Genomic DNA, 16,035 nt, shown 5'->3' with positions numbered 1-16,035 from the left:
GAGTACGCAGCTCTCTCCTGGATGTCCTGTGCCGCCACACACAGAAGGAGACTGGACAGCATCCAACGCCGCGCCATACGGCTAGTAGATGCTGCAATACCACCTCACCCAGAGCCTGAGCGTCCCCTTGATTCACTGGAACACCGCAGAGATGTGGCGGCAATCGTAGTGTTCCATAAGGCACAGGTGCAAAGAGTGCCACATCTGGCAGGGCTGCGTCATCCTCTGAGAGTCACCGCACGGAGCACGAGAACGGTGCTCAATGGTGGTGACGCCGTAGAGGTGCCGCGATCCCACGGGTGTCAGCATCAACGCACCTTCGCAGGACGCGTCTCCAGGATGTGGAACTTGTTCACGGCCGCGGTGCCTCACGTCCAGGAGATGAACACACACAGTGTCAAACTGATGGCACATAAGTGGAGACAGACACTGCCAACTCCTCTGACACTCTTTGTGACGTGACACTCAGTGTAGTGCAGTGCGTGAATAGTGCTAGTGAAGTGAAAAGAACAGTGCTCCATTTACATGCTGACCATCTTGTATATTTTCTATTTTTAAGTTTTGTAAATATTGTAGAGAAATAGATTGTAGTACCCTTAGAATAGGTAGCACACGACAGTGCGCCTTTGGGTACATGTTCTTCTGTATAAATTATGTTTAAATAAAAAAAAAAAAAAAGAGAGAGAGAGAGAGAGAGAGAGAGAGAGAGAGAGAGAGAGAGAGAGAGAGAGAGAGAGAGATATTAATTAATGTATATCTCTTAGAGAGAGAGAGAGAGAAGAAATATTAATTAATGTATATCTCTGAGAGAGAGAGAGAGAGAGAGAGAGAGAGAGAGAGAGAGAGAGAGAGAGAGAGAGAGAGAGAGAGAGAGAGAGAGAGAGAGAGAGAGAGAGAGAGAGAGAGAGAGAGAGAGAGAGAGAGAGAGAGAGAGAGAGAGAGAGAGATAAAGCCTCCTATACCAGCCAGAGTCCCCTTTCCTTTTCACTTTTTATGGACCAGCACCTCAGTGGGCCTATTTCTTTAACACATTTCTTGTTGTCCTTGGCCGATTGTCCATTTTACATAAAAAAAAAAAAAAAGTTTATGGATAGATCATTCATGCACTGGTTATGGTTGTGGTGTCAGAATTTATCTTCATATAGAATTGCCTCTCTCTACATCAGTGTTTCCCAAACTTTTCCTGGGCAAGTACCACTTGGAGGTTCCACACAATCCCCATGTACCATCTGGAATTCCTGAAAAACTCAATTCCAATAAATATGAATTTTATTCACAAGTAGAACACAAATGAACAAAAAATATGAAATACAACTCAATTTGATTAATGCAAGGGATACATCTATTTCTTCTCCATCAGCTGATTGATGCCAGATTATTTTGTGTAAGGCAATAATCTTTATTAATTTATTATTTTTTTTCAGAAATATTAATCAGATTTAACTAAATATCTTATATGATCCTAAAAGTGCTCATGTACCACCTGGAAGGCCTTCACACACCACTAGTGATACGCATACCACAGGTTGGAAACCACTGCTCTATATCTACTCTTCATTGCAGTCTTAATATAAAACTAAGTTTATTGATCTCCACTGAGCCTTGCCTAATATGGGACAGCATGGTTATTTTCTGTGATGTAAATGCTGTTATGATGTCCTTATTTCATAGCAAATTTATAATATATCATTATATGATATAATGCTGGCATAGATAATGTTACTACTGTTCAGAAATATTAAAAAATGAGATAGTGATAATAGATCAAATACAAATTAAAGATAAAATAAAGTGCCATGAAAACAAATAGGTGAGTGGGTGAGAGAGTAAAAAAGTAAGATAACTTGAAAATGCAAGCAAATAGATGGATAGACTCCTAAAATATACCTGTCTATATCCCATTTAGGTCATCATACATCTTCAAGAGGAGTGGCAAAGGCCTCCTTTGCTTCAGTGAGAGCTCGTGGCCGATGTACTAACACTGCCAGGTTGATTCCCTGAAATAACAGCCTGGTAATACACCTTTTAAACTATAGTGGAGATGAATTATAACACGATTTTGCATCTTAGTATGTACTTTTTTATCACTAGCAGCAACAAGTTGAGATCACACTATTAATAACTGGTAAATCACTGGTTACAATGAAAATTATAATGGTCTGGGTGTAGGCAGGTACTGTGTTTCTTCCTTTTTACTACCTTTCTGTTAAAAAAAAAAATTGCAAATCTAGAATTATCATGTCATGAAGTCATCCAGTAAATTGCCCTAAAAAAAAAAAAAAAAAAAAAAAAATCATTTAAGGATGGAAAATTCAAGAGAAAGAGGTGAAAGCTCTCTTCTTTGGCCACTATCCTGAGGGACACTCACAGAGCGTGTGAGGCATACAAAATTTCAATTAAATTTATAAAACATATTAGTATCTGAGTATGATAAATTACTATAATTGCAAATTTTAAACTGAAAAAACTCAAAATTTTCTACCAAAAGTAACATTATAAATTCATTAAGGTGCAAGAGTAAATAAAATAACCTTAGGACAATATTACCTGACAATGAGCTGCCCTGACAAAGCCCATGTTAGAGGTGACAGTGATGGCTCGCATTGCTTGGCCAGTGCCAAATGTCATCCGAGGCAGTGCTCGAATCTTGCCACCTGCTTTTATTTTGTCCTTGAAGAGAAAAAAGATCAAAGAAATAAATATTCTAAGAAATTATAACAAATACCTTAACTTTATAAAAATGACAATAAAATCATTTATGTTACTTCACCTTTCAGTATCAATTTTATAGTAAAGTACTTAAGCAGACCTAACTTTATGACTACTTCAGAGTTTGGAGTCAACTGTACTATTCACAATAGATAAGTGGTTTTCTTACTCAAAACCATCAGTTATCAAGCACTATTTATATTCTTAACTGATTCCATTAAACTATCATTCATTTGCTGTAATGTACTACTTCAACCTTGAAAATTATGTATCTCTTTCACAAAAATTATTCAATTATATCTTCTTGATCACTTGCTATTGTAATAAAGAATAACAGTACATGTAAAAATTAAACACCTTGAAAAAGTCTTGTCCAGGTACAACTGTAAGCCGGGCCAGAAGCTCTTTGGCTCTTGTCTTCTCCCCTTCTCCTCCAATGACACTTACAATCTCCTGGAAACGATCCACAGCCTCTTTGCATGCTACCAGTTCTCTGCCTGTATGATGATAAAGGTCAAGTACTAAGAACTCTTAAATTTCAATGTGACTCATCTAAAAGACAAGCAAACTTTCTTTGGTAACAAACTAAACACTTGCTTCTTTATACATTATACCTTATACATGCAGTAAATTTCAAAATGGAACATTTTACCTTTAAAATATCCATCAAGGGTTTTCTTTACAGGATTTTTTCTTTCACAAGCAGCTTGTTCATTTAGGAACTTGTCTTGGAATATAAAATTAGCTCCTTCATTGGCAGTTGATGACACATATGCAATCATGGCTGTGACATCAAGGTTGATACGACCCAATTGTTCTCCACTGCCAGAACTGTCATGTAAACTTAACTCACTTAAACTAAGAGCACTTTGATCAATAAAACCTGAGTCTGCATTTTCAATGGGTAAAGTATTTGCATGATTATCTAAGTTCAATGAAATACTAGCTCTCTCCCACTCAATTTCTCTTTCAGGAAAGGTATCACTAGTTTCTGTATTTGGGTCTTTGCTTTTGTCAAAAATTATTTCTTCTTTCTCTGAACCATCTGAATAATAGGAGGTACTACTGGACTCCTCAATCTCAGTGTCAGAGTCCTCTATGGAGAAGTCAGGAAGTCCAAGATCTTCATCTGCTATTCTTCTTCCCTCAACAGCAACACCTTTGTCTTCAATGCTTCTGGCTAGGCCTTCACTAACCCCATTGCAAAACCAGAAAATGACCTAGAACCAATTCATACAATGAGTACAGTAGTATAGTTTTCTATTCTCTTAACTTCCTATAAAATCTTTAAGATTTTATATTGCCAAATTTATCATTACAAGTACCATTTATTTATTATTTACAAATACCTATCAGAATCTGCCTGATCAGCAGAGTTGTGCAATTTTGTATGTTTCAGACCATATTGTGTGATTTCTTTAGGGAGTTGTGGATTTTGTGCCTCACTATCTATGTATCTATCTCTGCTCTGCCTGGGAGTGTCCCATGAATGGGAGGGATACAGGAGAGGTGCCTCCTCCTACTCCTCCTCTTCCCTAAACAAGTACGTATTTCCTTCATGCTTGTTCAAGCACTAGGCCTCTGTTAACACCTCTTACACATTTACTCCCTTTCCTTCCACTTTGCAAGTGGCTTTTTCTCATCACCATCAACTTTGCTCCTATACCACATCACACCTATAGTTTTATCAACTACTGTAAATATGTAAATATATAAACAAGACTCTAAAACAATTAATATTTAGCATTTGCTTTCTCTAAAATATGTAATACCTTTGGGGATGAGTAGAAGACTGGATGTAACTTAGCATACATTTTAAAGTCTTCAGCCACTTCATTAAGAGGCTTTGCATTGCCTCGCCGACCCAGGACAAAAAGTAAGTGAAGTGCCTTCGGATTACGCATAATTACCTGTAGGATATAATAATAACAATAACAATAATAACAATAATAATAATAATAATAATAATAATAATAATAATAATAATAATAATAATAATAATAATAATAATAATAATAATAATAATAATAATAATAATAATAATAATAATAATAAGAAGAAGAAGAAGAAGAAGATGAAAAATAAGAAAGAAGAATAACAACATCTTTAAACAAGATAACTTATTCAATTTTGTTGAGTTACAGTGAGTGCACTGACTAATGATATTTCACTCATGCTGTACTGTTTTCAGAAGACATTTAAGAATAACAACATCTTTAAACAAGATAACTTATTCAATTTTGTTGAGTTACAGTGAGTGCACTGACTAATGATATTTCACTCATGCTGTACTGTTTTCAGAAGACATTTGTGCATCATATTATGTATATTGAACACTACAAATACAGTGATTTATTTACCTTGATCCATTTCATTCCATTGTCAGCAACAATATCAATTATAATTTTTTCATTTTCTTCATTTCTGAAAGATTGCAAAATTCCAGTCACCTGAAACCAAAAAGTAATGTAATATCAGTACACATGCATACAGATGTATGTGATTTATTGCCAGCTCTCCTACAAAACTGAAAAGTTATGTTACATTGCTATGATAACAAGAAAGCTGATTCTAAAGAAAGTAATAGATTCCAAGTGAAGGAAACCTAAACAAATTACTAAACTTGAAACAATTTCAAGTAGCATGGATCTGCTAAATTCACAACACCTCTCAATTTCTGTAAATAAGTAACTGTTTGCTGAATGCAGAACAAGTAAATGTGTGTGTGTGTGTACATGTGTGCACATGCACTACAACTAGGTAAATACATGTGTGCACATGCACACACACAAGACACACACATACAAAAAAAGACAAAGGACACAGTAATTCAGGTAATTAAGGAGAAAGAGGATTTGGTGAGGGACATAGTAGACAAAATGAGAAAAAAAAAAAAAATAAATAAATAAAATTACAAGTTTGCACAAGAGAGAGAGAGTTGGCAAAAGATGTTATTAAGTTGGTTCAGGACAGCACACAGGGGTTGAAACAGGAAGTGGAGGAAGTGCTTAAATTGGGAAGGCATAGCAAAGAAGAAAAGAGACCACTGAAAGTGAAAATGAGATCTCAAATGGCTGTAGAGGAGATAATGGCAAGAAAAAGGAAATTGGCTGAAGATACTGAATTTAAAGATATATGAATAAACAGAGATCTGAACTTGGAAGAGAGAGGAAAGGAGAGAGGGCTAAGAAATGAAGCTAAGGAAAAAAACAAGAAAAGGACGAAGATCGAGAAGAAGAAATTCTACCGGAGGATTCTAAGCATGAGACTGAGGAAGTGGTATCTTTGGGAAAAAGAGGAGGAAATACATGTGAAGAGGGAGGGAAGGAATTAAGAGTGACATATACAAATAAAGATGGGTTGTTGTCCAGTGTGTTGGAGGTTAGAGACTATTTGAAGGAGAAACAACTGGATGTAATGTGCATAGTAGAAACTAAGTTAAAGGAGGGGGTCCATGTTACCTTTAATGAAGAGGGATATAAAAGTTGGAAAAGAGACAGAAAGGGAAAAGGGGGAGGATGAGTGCTAATAATGGTTCATGATGATATATGTGTGGAGAAAATGCACTATGGAGATGACATAGAGGAAATAATGAGAGTAACAATCAAGACCGAAGATATGAAAAAAGGAGAATGATAGCTCACCGTGTAACAAAGCTTTTGTCCTTGAGTTGAAACTGTTATTTCTTATTTGTTTATGTCTAGAAAACATGAAAAAATACTTATATTCATTTCTAATTTTGCTTTTGTGTCCAGGATAATGACAATTTTGAAATATACCCTTTCTCATAGGGACAAAGTGGCAAATTTGAAGTTTGACTTGAACAAAGTAGATACAAAATGACATATAATGCAATAATAGCATTTATTTATTCTAGAATAAATAAAGTGAGACAATAGATATATTAGAAATGAGTAGTTCTTCTGTCCCAAAGGCAAAGATAACAAGGATATTTGTTAAAGCCGCTTTGGAGACTCATCAGGAAAGTCACCATTTTGAAGTCTTCCAACGGTACTCTTCATATTTCAAGGCATCTAACAACATCTTGACACTCTTGTATTCCTCTTTGAGCTGGACAGAGTGGGCGAGGGGGAGAGATGGGTACATATTCCCGTTATGAAGCAGCACTGCTTTGAGGCTTCTGCACGAGCTGTCGATAAAGAGCCGCCATTCTTTGAGATTAAGGGTAATTCCAATTGCCTCAAACAGACCGGTCACATTGTGACAAAAGCAATGCTCATCTTGACGAGTGAAAAAGCTTGAAAAATGCTGGTGACACTTTCTCCGACCTGATATGTGCACACTCTCTTCTAGCAAATTCCACTGCTTGAGTCTCGATGTTAAAAGCTCGCCATTTGACTTCGTGAGGCCAAGGTCTCTGATCTGGTCATTGATGTCTTGGCTGGGGTAGTATAGATTTCTCTCAACAGTTGCATCTCTGAAATCTGGATCAGTGTCTTCATGTTCTTCTGAACTACTTTCCTTTTGTAAACACTGCTGCTCTCTCTTAGGAGAAGTGGGTACGAGAAGCTCAGAGCAGTGTGGCACTGGCGCAATGGATGACAGAAGGTCAGGATATATGATAGCAGGCGCATTTTTGCCTGCTCGACGTTTGAAAGGGTCTACCATACAGAAAAAGCAATTGCTTGAGTGATCAGTTGGTTCCCTCCAAATTTGGGGGATTGCAAATCTCATAGCTCTGTTTTCCCCTCTGTACCAACTTGTAAAAAGCAGAATGAAAACATAAGTATAAAAATAAAAATACGTACATTCAACTCAGTGTAATAGGATATGTTAAAATAAAAAAGTATATTCTGTATGTGTGTGTGTGTGTGTGTGTATTTACCTATTTGTGTATTACAGGGCCTGAGCTAAGCTCTCTGTGACCTGTCTCCTTGTCCATTCCTGTCATATCTCTCTTTCATCTGATTGACACACACCGCATCAACGACATCACTGCTCAGTTTCTTCCACTTATCAATGCTACGATGCGGGAAACTGTATTTTCTCACATCATTTAGACAGATGTCCTTTATTAGCTTTTTTCCATGTCCTCGGAGATGATTACTTGTGGTCACCTTTATCAACTCTCTGTCCAGTATGTCAATCTTGTTCACCAATTTATACATAGTTATCATGTCTCCTCTTGTTCTTCTCTCTTCTAATGTGGTCAGCCCCAGCTTCCTCAGTCTTTCCTCATAGTCTAACTCCCTGAGTCCTGGTACCATCCTTGTTGCCAGCCTCTGTACCCTTTCCACCTTCTTCACATTTTTCTTCATATGCGGTGACCAGACACATGCTGCATATTCTAACTGGGGTATTATTACGGTACATAATATCTTCTTCATCATTCCTTCATCTAGGTAGTAGAATGCAAGGCCAATATTTTGAAGCATGTTGTATGTTTTCAAAAAAATCTTGTTAATGTGTTTTTCCGGTGACAAGGTGTTTTGCACGATTACTTTTAAGTCTTTCTCCTCATTGGTCTTTTTAATTTTCTCATCACCCAGCCTGTAATCCCTGTTTGGTCTGTATCTACTTCTTGTGTGTGTGTGTGTGTGTGTGTGTATATTAGTGTTTTTCTTACCTTCCAGAGTTCTTTTGCAGAGTTCGCAGGTGAAATGAGGTGCCCAAGGTTTGTCCTGATCCCCGACAGGCATGCCGAAATATGCATTGTAAGCCTCGTGCATTTTCAGTGATCTTTCCAGAGAGTACTTTTTAACTCTAGTTTTGATAAACTCGTCACAGACGTAGCAAAATGCGTCTGCCAGATGTTTACAACCTCTGGATGCCATGCTTGATAAATGCAGATAGTAATGACTGATGACGATTGACTTGTTTACACATTAACGGCTAGAAGTGAACTGACCTGTTGAGCATACGTTCCCTGCATTTATACTGCCGTATACGTTGCAAGAATGTTTTAGAAGTTCGTGAAACGTTTGGAAAGAATATTTTTGAAGGTTCTAGAGTCATCTAGAAAGTTCTTAAATTTTTTTTCACCAAATTAGTGTAGAATCTGTCTGGATTTCAAAACATCGCTGGCCAGTTTATAAAAATCAAAGTTTAAAGAGAATAAGCAATATATTCTTCGTTTTTTAGATGAAAGGAAATAGAAAAATAACATTAATTGTTACACCATGTAGTCACGTATGTGCCACCTGACTCAATGCCCTATCCACTCCTATGCTGATGATACCACCTTGCATTATTCAACAGCGTTCAACAGACGCCCAACCCAACAACAATTAAATGACTCAAGGCGAGATGCTATAGGACGCCTAACTTCTGATCTTTCACTTGTTTCTGATTGGGGCAGAGAAAACCTGGTTTTGTTCAATGCCTCAAAAACTCAATTTCTACAACTATCTACTCGACATAACCTTCCAGACAACTATCCTCTCTTCTTCAATAACACTCAACTTCCCCTCTCCTCTACATTAAACACACTCGGTCTATCCTTCACTAAAAATCTAAACTGGAAATTTCACATCTCTACTCTTGCTAAATCAGCTTCCAAGAAGTTAGGTGTCCTGTGGCGTCTTCGTCCATTTTTCTCCCTCCCAGCTGCTTGCTCTGTACAGGGCCTTATCCGCCCGTGTATGGAGTATGGCTCTCATGTCTGGGGATCCACACACACAGCTTTACTAAACAAGGTGGAATCTAAAGCTTTTCGTCTTATCAACTCTTCTCCTCTAACTGACTGTCTTGATTCTTTAAGTCACCGCCGCAATGTTGCATCTTTATCTGTCTTCTACCGCTGTTTTCATGCTGTCTGCTCTTCTGAACTTGCTAACTGCATGCCTTCCCCTCCTGCGGCCTCGCTGCACAAGACTCTCTACTTCTTCTCATCCCTATTCTGTCCATCTTCCTAATGCAAGAGTTAACCAGTATCTTCACTCCTTCATTCCCTACACTGGTAAACTCTGGAACTCTCTACCTGTGTCTGTATTTCCACCTGCCTATGACTTAAACTCTTTCAAAAGAGGAGTGTCAAGACACCTCTTACGTTAACTGGACCCTCCTTTTAGATTTTTTTGTTTTTTCTCTTTCTCCTACTTTCCTCTTAACAGGGCCTGGCAACCAGCGGGATTTTTTTTTTTCCAACACTTTGTTTTCCCTTGGCCAGTGCCCTTGTAATGTAAAAAAAAAAAAAAAAAAAAAAAAAAAAAACAAAGACCAATACATGGAAAACAGAACATAAGGAAATGTGAGGAGAGATTATTAAGTGCTTGGATAATATGATAAGAAGAGATGGAAAAATACTATTACTAGGAGACTTCAATTGCAAAAAAGTAAACTGGAGAAAGATTAAAGTATTGGGTATTGCTGGATCATGGAGCGAGATGTGACAGTTAACTATGGCGAATACACTAGATCAGTGGGTGGAAGAATCAACACAGTACAGAGGTGAAGAGGAATCATCATTGTTTGACCTAGTATTCACAAATAAGCTGGAGCCCCCCTCCTATCATTGCATTGTATAGGCTTGCAGGAAATCCTAGTGCATAAACAAGAAACTGGAAGACTACTAGAAAATCTGGATGTCAGAAAAGTGATGGGACCAGATGGTGTGTCAGGCTGGGCACTAAAGGAATGTAAAGATCAATTGTTAGAACCAATTTGGGAAATGGTTACAAGCTCATTAAAGGAAGAGAGAGTACCACAGGAATGGAAGAGAGCTAACATAATCCCAATATTCAAAGGAGGAAAGTAAACTGAGCCATTAAATTACAGACTGGCATCACTTACAAGTGTTTTGGGCAAGATATGTGAAACTGTTATCAAAGAAAAATGTGTTAAATATCTGGAAGAAAAACAAGTTATATTGAACAGACAATTTGGGTTCAGGACAGGATGATCATGCGTGTCAAATTTACTAAGTTTCTACTCAAGAGTAGTAGAAGGACTGGAGAGCAGAGATGGATGTGCGGACACTGTGTACCTGGACATAAAAAAGGCTTTTGATAGAGTCTCACAAAGCAGCCTACTCTGGAAGTTGGAGAACATAGGAGGACTGAGAAGAAAAATCTTAGATTGGATAAGGGATTATTTGAAGGATAGAGAGATAAGAACTGTGATCAGAGATGAATACTTATCCTGTTGTTCCTCAGGGTTCTGTCCTGTCATCCACTCTCTTTCTATCATTCATTAATGATCTTCTTAACCAGTCCTATCCACTCTTATGCTGATGATATCACCTTACATCTTTCTATGTCCTTTCAGAGATGACCAACCCTTCAGGAAGTCAACAGATCATGCAGACACCACAAAATGCCTGATTTCTGATCTTTCTAAGATTTCTGATTGAGGCAGAGAAAACTCAATGATTCCATCTACCAACTCGACACAACTTTCCAGACAACTATCCCCTCTTCTTCAATGACACTCAACTGTCTCCCTCTTCCACACTGAATATCCTCGGCCTATCCTTTACTCATAACTAGAAACTTCACATCTCATCTCCTGCTAAAACAGCTTCTATGAAATTAGGCATTTTGTGGTGTCTTTGTCAGTTTTTCTCACCCCTCCAATTGCTAACTCTATACAAGTCCTTATATGGAGTACTCTTTGCATGTTTGGAGGGGTTCCACTCACACAGTTTTGTTAGATAAGGTTGGAATCAAATGCTTTTCATCTCATCAACTCCCCTCCTCTGACTGACTATCTTCAGCCTCTTTCTCACCGCCGAAATGTTGCATCTCTCTCTATCTTTTTCACTATTTTCATGCTAACTGCTCTACTGATCTTGCTAACTGCATGTTTTCCCTCCTCCTGTGGCCTCACTGCACAATGCTATCTTCTTCCTCTCACACCTATTCTGTCCAACTGTCTGTCTCTGTATTTCCATCTTCCTACGACTTGTCTTCTTTTAAGAGGGAGGTTTTACGATATATGTCCCTGTTTTCTGGCTAACTCTTATCTTATCTTTTAGGGAACTGCAGTTTAAGTGGGCCTTTTTATTTTTTTTTTTATTTTTGTTGCCTTTAGTAAGCTTCTTTTGCATAAAACACACACACACACACACACACACACACACACACACACACACACACACACACACACACACACACACACAAAACTTAAAACATCAATGAATAACTGTTTCTCATATGATGAACAATTTCATCTTACATCAGATATATCTATGGCCACATCTGCCAGTGCTCCAAGCTGTCCCAAATTTGAACATAGGACATCCTTCTCTTTTAGGTCTTCTGAATTCTGCAGGCCCTGAAATATCAATACATATTAAAATATTCATCCTCAAGAAATCTATATAAATAAGTAAATGAATAAGTAACTAGATAAACAAAGAATCAATTATGTACATGCATCAGTGTTTCCCAAGCTAAGGGTAATTATTCACTAATGATTAATTTGAATGATTTGAGTGGGTAATGGAAGTTGTTATAAATAAGCATGTACCTGGGTATGCATTTATGCAAAAATATAGCTGACTGTCCAATACAGGTGTGAGAGAAAATGGAGCAGAGAGTATGTATGTCATACAGGACAAGCAGCAGTGTGGGTCACTAAAATGAGAGGAAAGAGGACAGAGGGGAGAGGTACATTGCCTGACCAGAGTGTGGTTTCTTTTTGCACTCTGCACTCTGTTGCCTTTGCAAATTGCTGTCTTTTCTGTGCCACTTCAGCTACATATAGACAATGTTCACAATGTATAGTCTTTGGTTGTGGCTTTTGCATGTCTGTCCTCTGCTGGGCATAATTGCATCACATTATCCATTCCCCCCACCATTGCCCAATACAACCATGTCAGACCCACAAACAGGTGTTTCTGGCTGCTGTGCATCCAAAGGGTGCAAGGCAGCAATGTATTCAGGAATAATGCAATTGTAAACCATAGAAAATTAGTATCCTGGGATTTATATCAGAATTTCTTAAAATTTAGAAGAAAAAAAAATTGAGTTTGTAACTTTGCCTAAGATGCTCCATGCAGTGCAGGTAGTAATTACTGAATCAACTGAGTGATCTCTTTTTAGTTTATGAGTTCCATTGTTTCTTTACATTAGTCTATGAAGAAAGCACATTAAAAATGCTCTTTGTTAATTTTTTTTCTTTTTAATGTAAATGTGATAGGAATTTTAGAATAAATGTGAACAAATTCTTATCTTGTTCAACTATAATAATGGATTGTTAAAATCAGCTTTTCTGAAAATTAAATTGTTTTATTATAGATGGTATATGCTACTGTACTTATACTTGATGATGTGGATAACACAAACTTGAGATCAGTAAACAAATCATGAAACTAAAAAGTTGGGAATGAATGACATAAATAATCAAATAAATGAATAACACGAATAACTACTCGGATAAGTAACTGACAGTAAAACTAGAAGGAAAATTTCTGCCTTCTTATATCAAAACAAAACTATCCAAGAAATATAGTTTGCCTTAGTCCAATCCAATATGTAATTAGGGGTCTTTGATGTTTTAATGGATTTAAGTCTATATCACATATGTAGTTATCAAATCAATATGGATATTATATGAAAAATGTTTCTTGAGGAAATTACACAAGAAAAACTATATAGAATTCAAGGAATGATCATTATCACTGAAGATGAGAGTTATGGATTTCTGGGATAGAAAGTCAAAGGGAATAGATGAACTACAAAGCTGGATGACACACTATTCAAACTATAAGATTCAAAACATCATTGCATTTTGTCATTATTTTGGTACTACTGGTCAGTGATAATGAATCAGCTCCATGGCTTTGCAATAGATACTGTACTAGAAGAACTGTCAGTACATACTGATGATGATAAAAGTATTACAGACAATCTTTCCTTCTTGTAAGTTAAGCTCATGTCTCTATGTACCCAAGAAATATTATGTGATGATGAGGTAACCAAAGTATAAGAAAAATGAGTACAGTAAGCCCCCGCACTTGGCGAATCTCAGCTTGGTGAAATTCACTTTTGGCGGTAGGGTGGCCACGGACCAACGAGTGCACGCTTGGCGATTTGAATTCAAACTTGGTGGTCCCCTGGCCGCCGCACGGTGAACCATGCAGCTCCCTGGTGACATCAGACCTCTCTAAACCTATCAGAATGCAGTGTGAGAGTCCCCTTCAGCCATTTTGTTTGTGCTACCCTCTGTTCTGCTAGCGTGGGAACGAATTCTGGCAATTTACCACCAACTTGGCCTCTACCAGCGCAACAGGTGGTACCGGTGGAGGTAAGGGCAATGGTGGTGGCGGCAAGGATGAAAGTGGGTGGAAAAACAGGAGTTACAGTCTTCATATCATGTCTTATTTAGCTTTATCTATTGTTTATTGGTCTGTTTTGTACATGTGTTCTAATATGTGAAGGCAAAAGATTTTATTTCAGCTTGAAAGATGGTATTTTAAGGGTCAAAAGAGGGACTTTGCCAATGACCAAAGACAGATTGAGGCATTTTTTAGGCAATTTATATGGTATAAAGAACTCATGCTTGGCGAAATTCGCATTTGGCGGTAGTTTCGCCAGACTAATTAATTCACCAAATGCGGGGGCTTACTGTATAAGATAAATGTAGACCTATGAAAGAAAGAAACAAAAATTCCATGTATAGTATAAACTTACTTTCTGCAAGAACTTAATTTCTGCTAGTATCCTTTTCTTCAGTTTCTGTGCACCATTTATACCTCTTTTTTCAAACTCAGCAATTTTTTCAAGATGATTGTGAGCCTCCCTGATCTTCAATACGGCTAAGTCTGCAGCCATATCTTTCTGCAAGATATTTCATACATAAACAACTTGGAGAGTAATATAATGAAAGATTTCAAGAAACTTAGTAACTTAAAATGGTTCCTTGTGTGTGGATTCTTTTAGCTTGCATGGAAAGCTACAAGCAGACATTACCACTGTTGGGACTGTTTATTCATTTATTCTTGACAATTACATTATCTCAAATTTTTTCTATCAATATTTGCAGATAGCAGTGAACTTAGTGTAGCATTGTGTGTGATACTGAGACAATTCTGAGTGTTGAAATGTTTTACATAGATAAAGCTCAGGCCAAGAAAGCACTCTGTTCCTTTCATTTTATGTTTTTAAATTAGATTCAGTCAGGTTTAAACTGATTCAGTTCATTTATTTCACTACTGATCCCATCACTGTGTACTTAAAAATATAAAAGAAACAGCATATTTTTGGATCAGAAGTAAATAGTCAGTGTTTACATGTTAGAATGCTCAAGTTATTTCCATAACAGGTTCTAGTGTAGTTCAACATAGTACACCCATGGCAATTGTAGACAATATCAATTCAAGCACTTCTAATGGTTACACTATGTTAGAAATAATAAACAACTTAAAAATGAATATCAAAAATTTATCTCAATTTTCTCTCTTTCTCAACTATGTGTTGGCTCAATCAGTGGTGCATATGCTAGTATGATGGTTTCTAGTGTAGAATAGTACATACTCACTTGTATTTCTTTTGTTCAGTCAATGAGAGCTGTTGTTTTAATAATACAGTGAAGATCCAATACTTGAACTTAATTAATTCCAAATGACTGTTCGAGTATCAAAAAGTTTGACTATCGAAACCTGAAAATCAGGTAATTCGTTCCAATCTCAGCAAAACCTCAAGTTCAAAAAAATTTCAATGTATTTTTTTCTATAGTAATTTGATTTGTACATACCATAAGCAAAGGCTAGTGATGGCTAACATAAAAGAGGGGAGAAGAGTGGGGAGGAGGAGGGAAGTTGTCGGAGGATGAATTACCATCCATGAAAATGTCTTTGTAACTTTTCTCCTTGTGTGATTCTTGTGAACCCACTAGTGAAGGGCTATTGCTCACTAACACTTGCACTCTCACCAGATTCCTTATTTTCACCACTAATAAGCCTCTTTGGTCCCATTATAAGTTTGCAAATGAAAAACTAAAGAACACAGAAGAATGTCTTTTTTTCAAGATTGTGGCAGAACTAGGGATGTGCATTGGTGTCCAGTATACTGTTTTACTGGCATTGCTGGTAAAACTGGTATCAAAACAGGACAATGGCAGCTGCGGGGAGGGAGAGAACAGAGCTTTGTTTACAACCATGTGTGCGGCCGTTCGATTACCAGACATTTTCACCACTAATAAGCCTTTGGTGTTAATGTAGGTTTATAAATGAAAAACTAGAGACAGAATGCACAAAAATTTTATTCTGACGACCGCAGCAGCACAATGGGCAAAGGAGAGGGATAGATCAGAGAGCCTTTGTTTATAACCACAGGTGTGAACATTTGACTATCAGATATTTTTTTTAGTATTAAATCGAACTTTTGCGTTCGAGCATTGAAAAGTTTGACTATTAAGAACGTT

At 37.2% G+C, this 16,035-nt stretch overlaps 1 protein-coding gene across 8 annotated transcripts in view; it reads right to left on the bottom strand.

Annotated features, from left to right (window-relative positions):
* Window positions 1-1,254: 1,254 nt before the first annotated feature.
* Window positions 1,255-16,035, bottom strand: part of LOC123505336 (UPF0415 protein C7orf25 homolog) — a 30,776-nt gene continuing 15,995 nt past the window's right edge. For 6 of the 8 annotated variants that reach the window (XM_045256541.1, XM_045256537.1, XM_045256535.1 and 3 more), the window contains 8 exons: window positions 14,304-14,450; window positions 11,845-11,943; window positions 5,070-5,159; window positions 4,482-4,619; window positions 3,362-3,929; window positions 3,067-3,206; window positions 2,548-2,670; window positions 1,255-1,997 (listed from right to left, as the gene is read on the bottom strand). In XM_045256541.1, the coding sequence (XP_045112476.1) occupies window positions 1,911-1,997; window positions 2,548-2,670; window positions 3,067-3,206; window positions 3,362-3,929; window positions 4,482-4,619; window positions 5,070-5,159; window positions 11,845-11,943; window positions 14,304-14,444 (1,386 nt within the window). In that variant the 5' untranslated portion in view covers window positions 14,445-14,450 and the 3' untranslated portion in view covers window positions 1,255-1,910. Of the gene's footprint in view, window positions 1,998-2,057; window positions 2,204-2,547; window positions 2,671-3,066; window positions 3,207-3,361; window positions 3,930-4,481; window positions 4,620-5,069; window positions 5,160-11,844; window positions 11,944-14,303; window positions 14,451-16,035 lie in introns of those variants that run through there. The other 2 variants (XM_045256542.1, XM_045256536.1) reach the window with 2 other exon arrangements.

The sequence above is a fragment of the Portunus trituberculatus genome, chromosome 18 (genome assembly GCF_017591435.1).
Source record: "Portunus trituberculatus isolate SZX2019 chromosome 18, ASM1759143v1, whole genome shotgun sequence".
NCBI classification, from domain to species: Eukaryota; Metazoa; Arthropoda; class Malacostraca; order Decapoda; family Portunidae; genus Portunus; species Portunus trituberculatus.
This window is presented reverse-complemented; position numbering and strand designations above follow the sequence as displayed.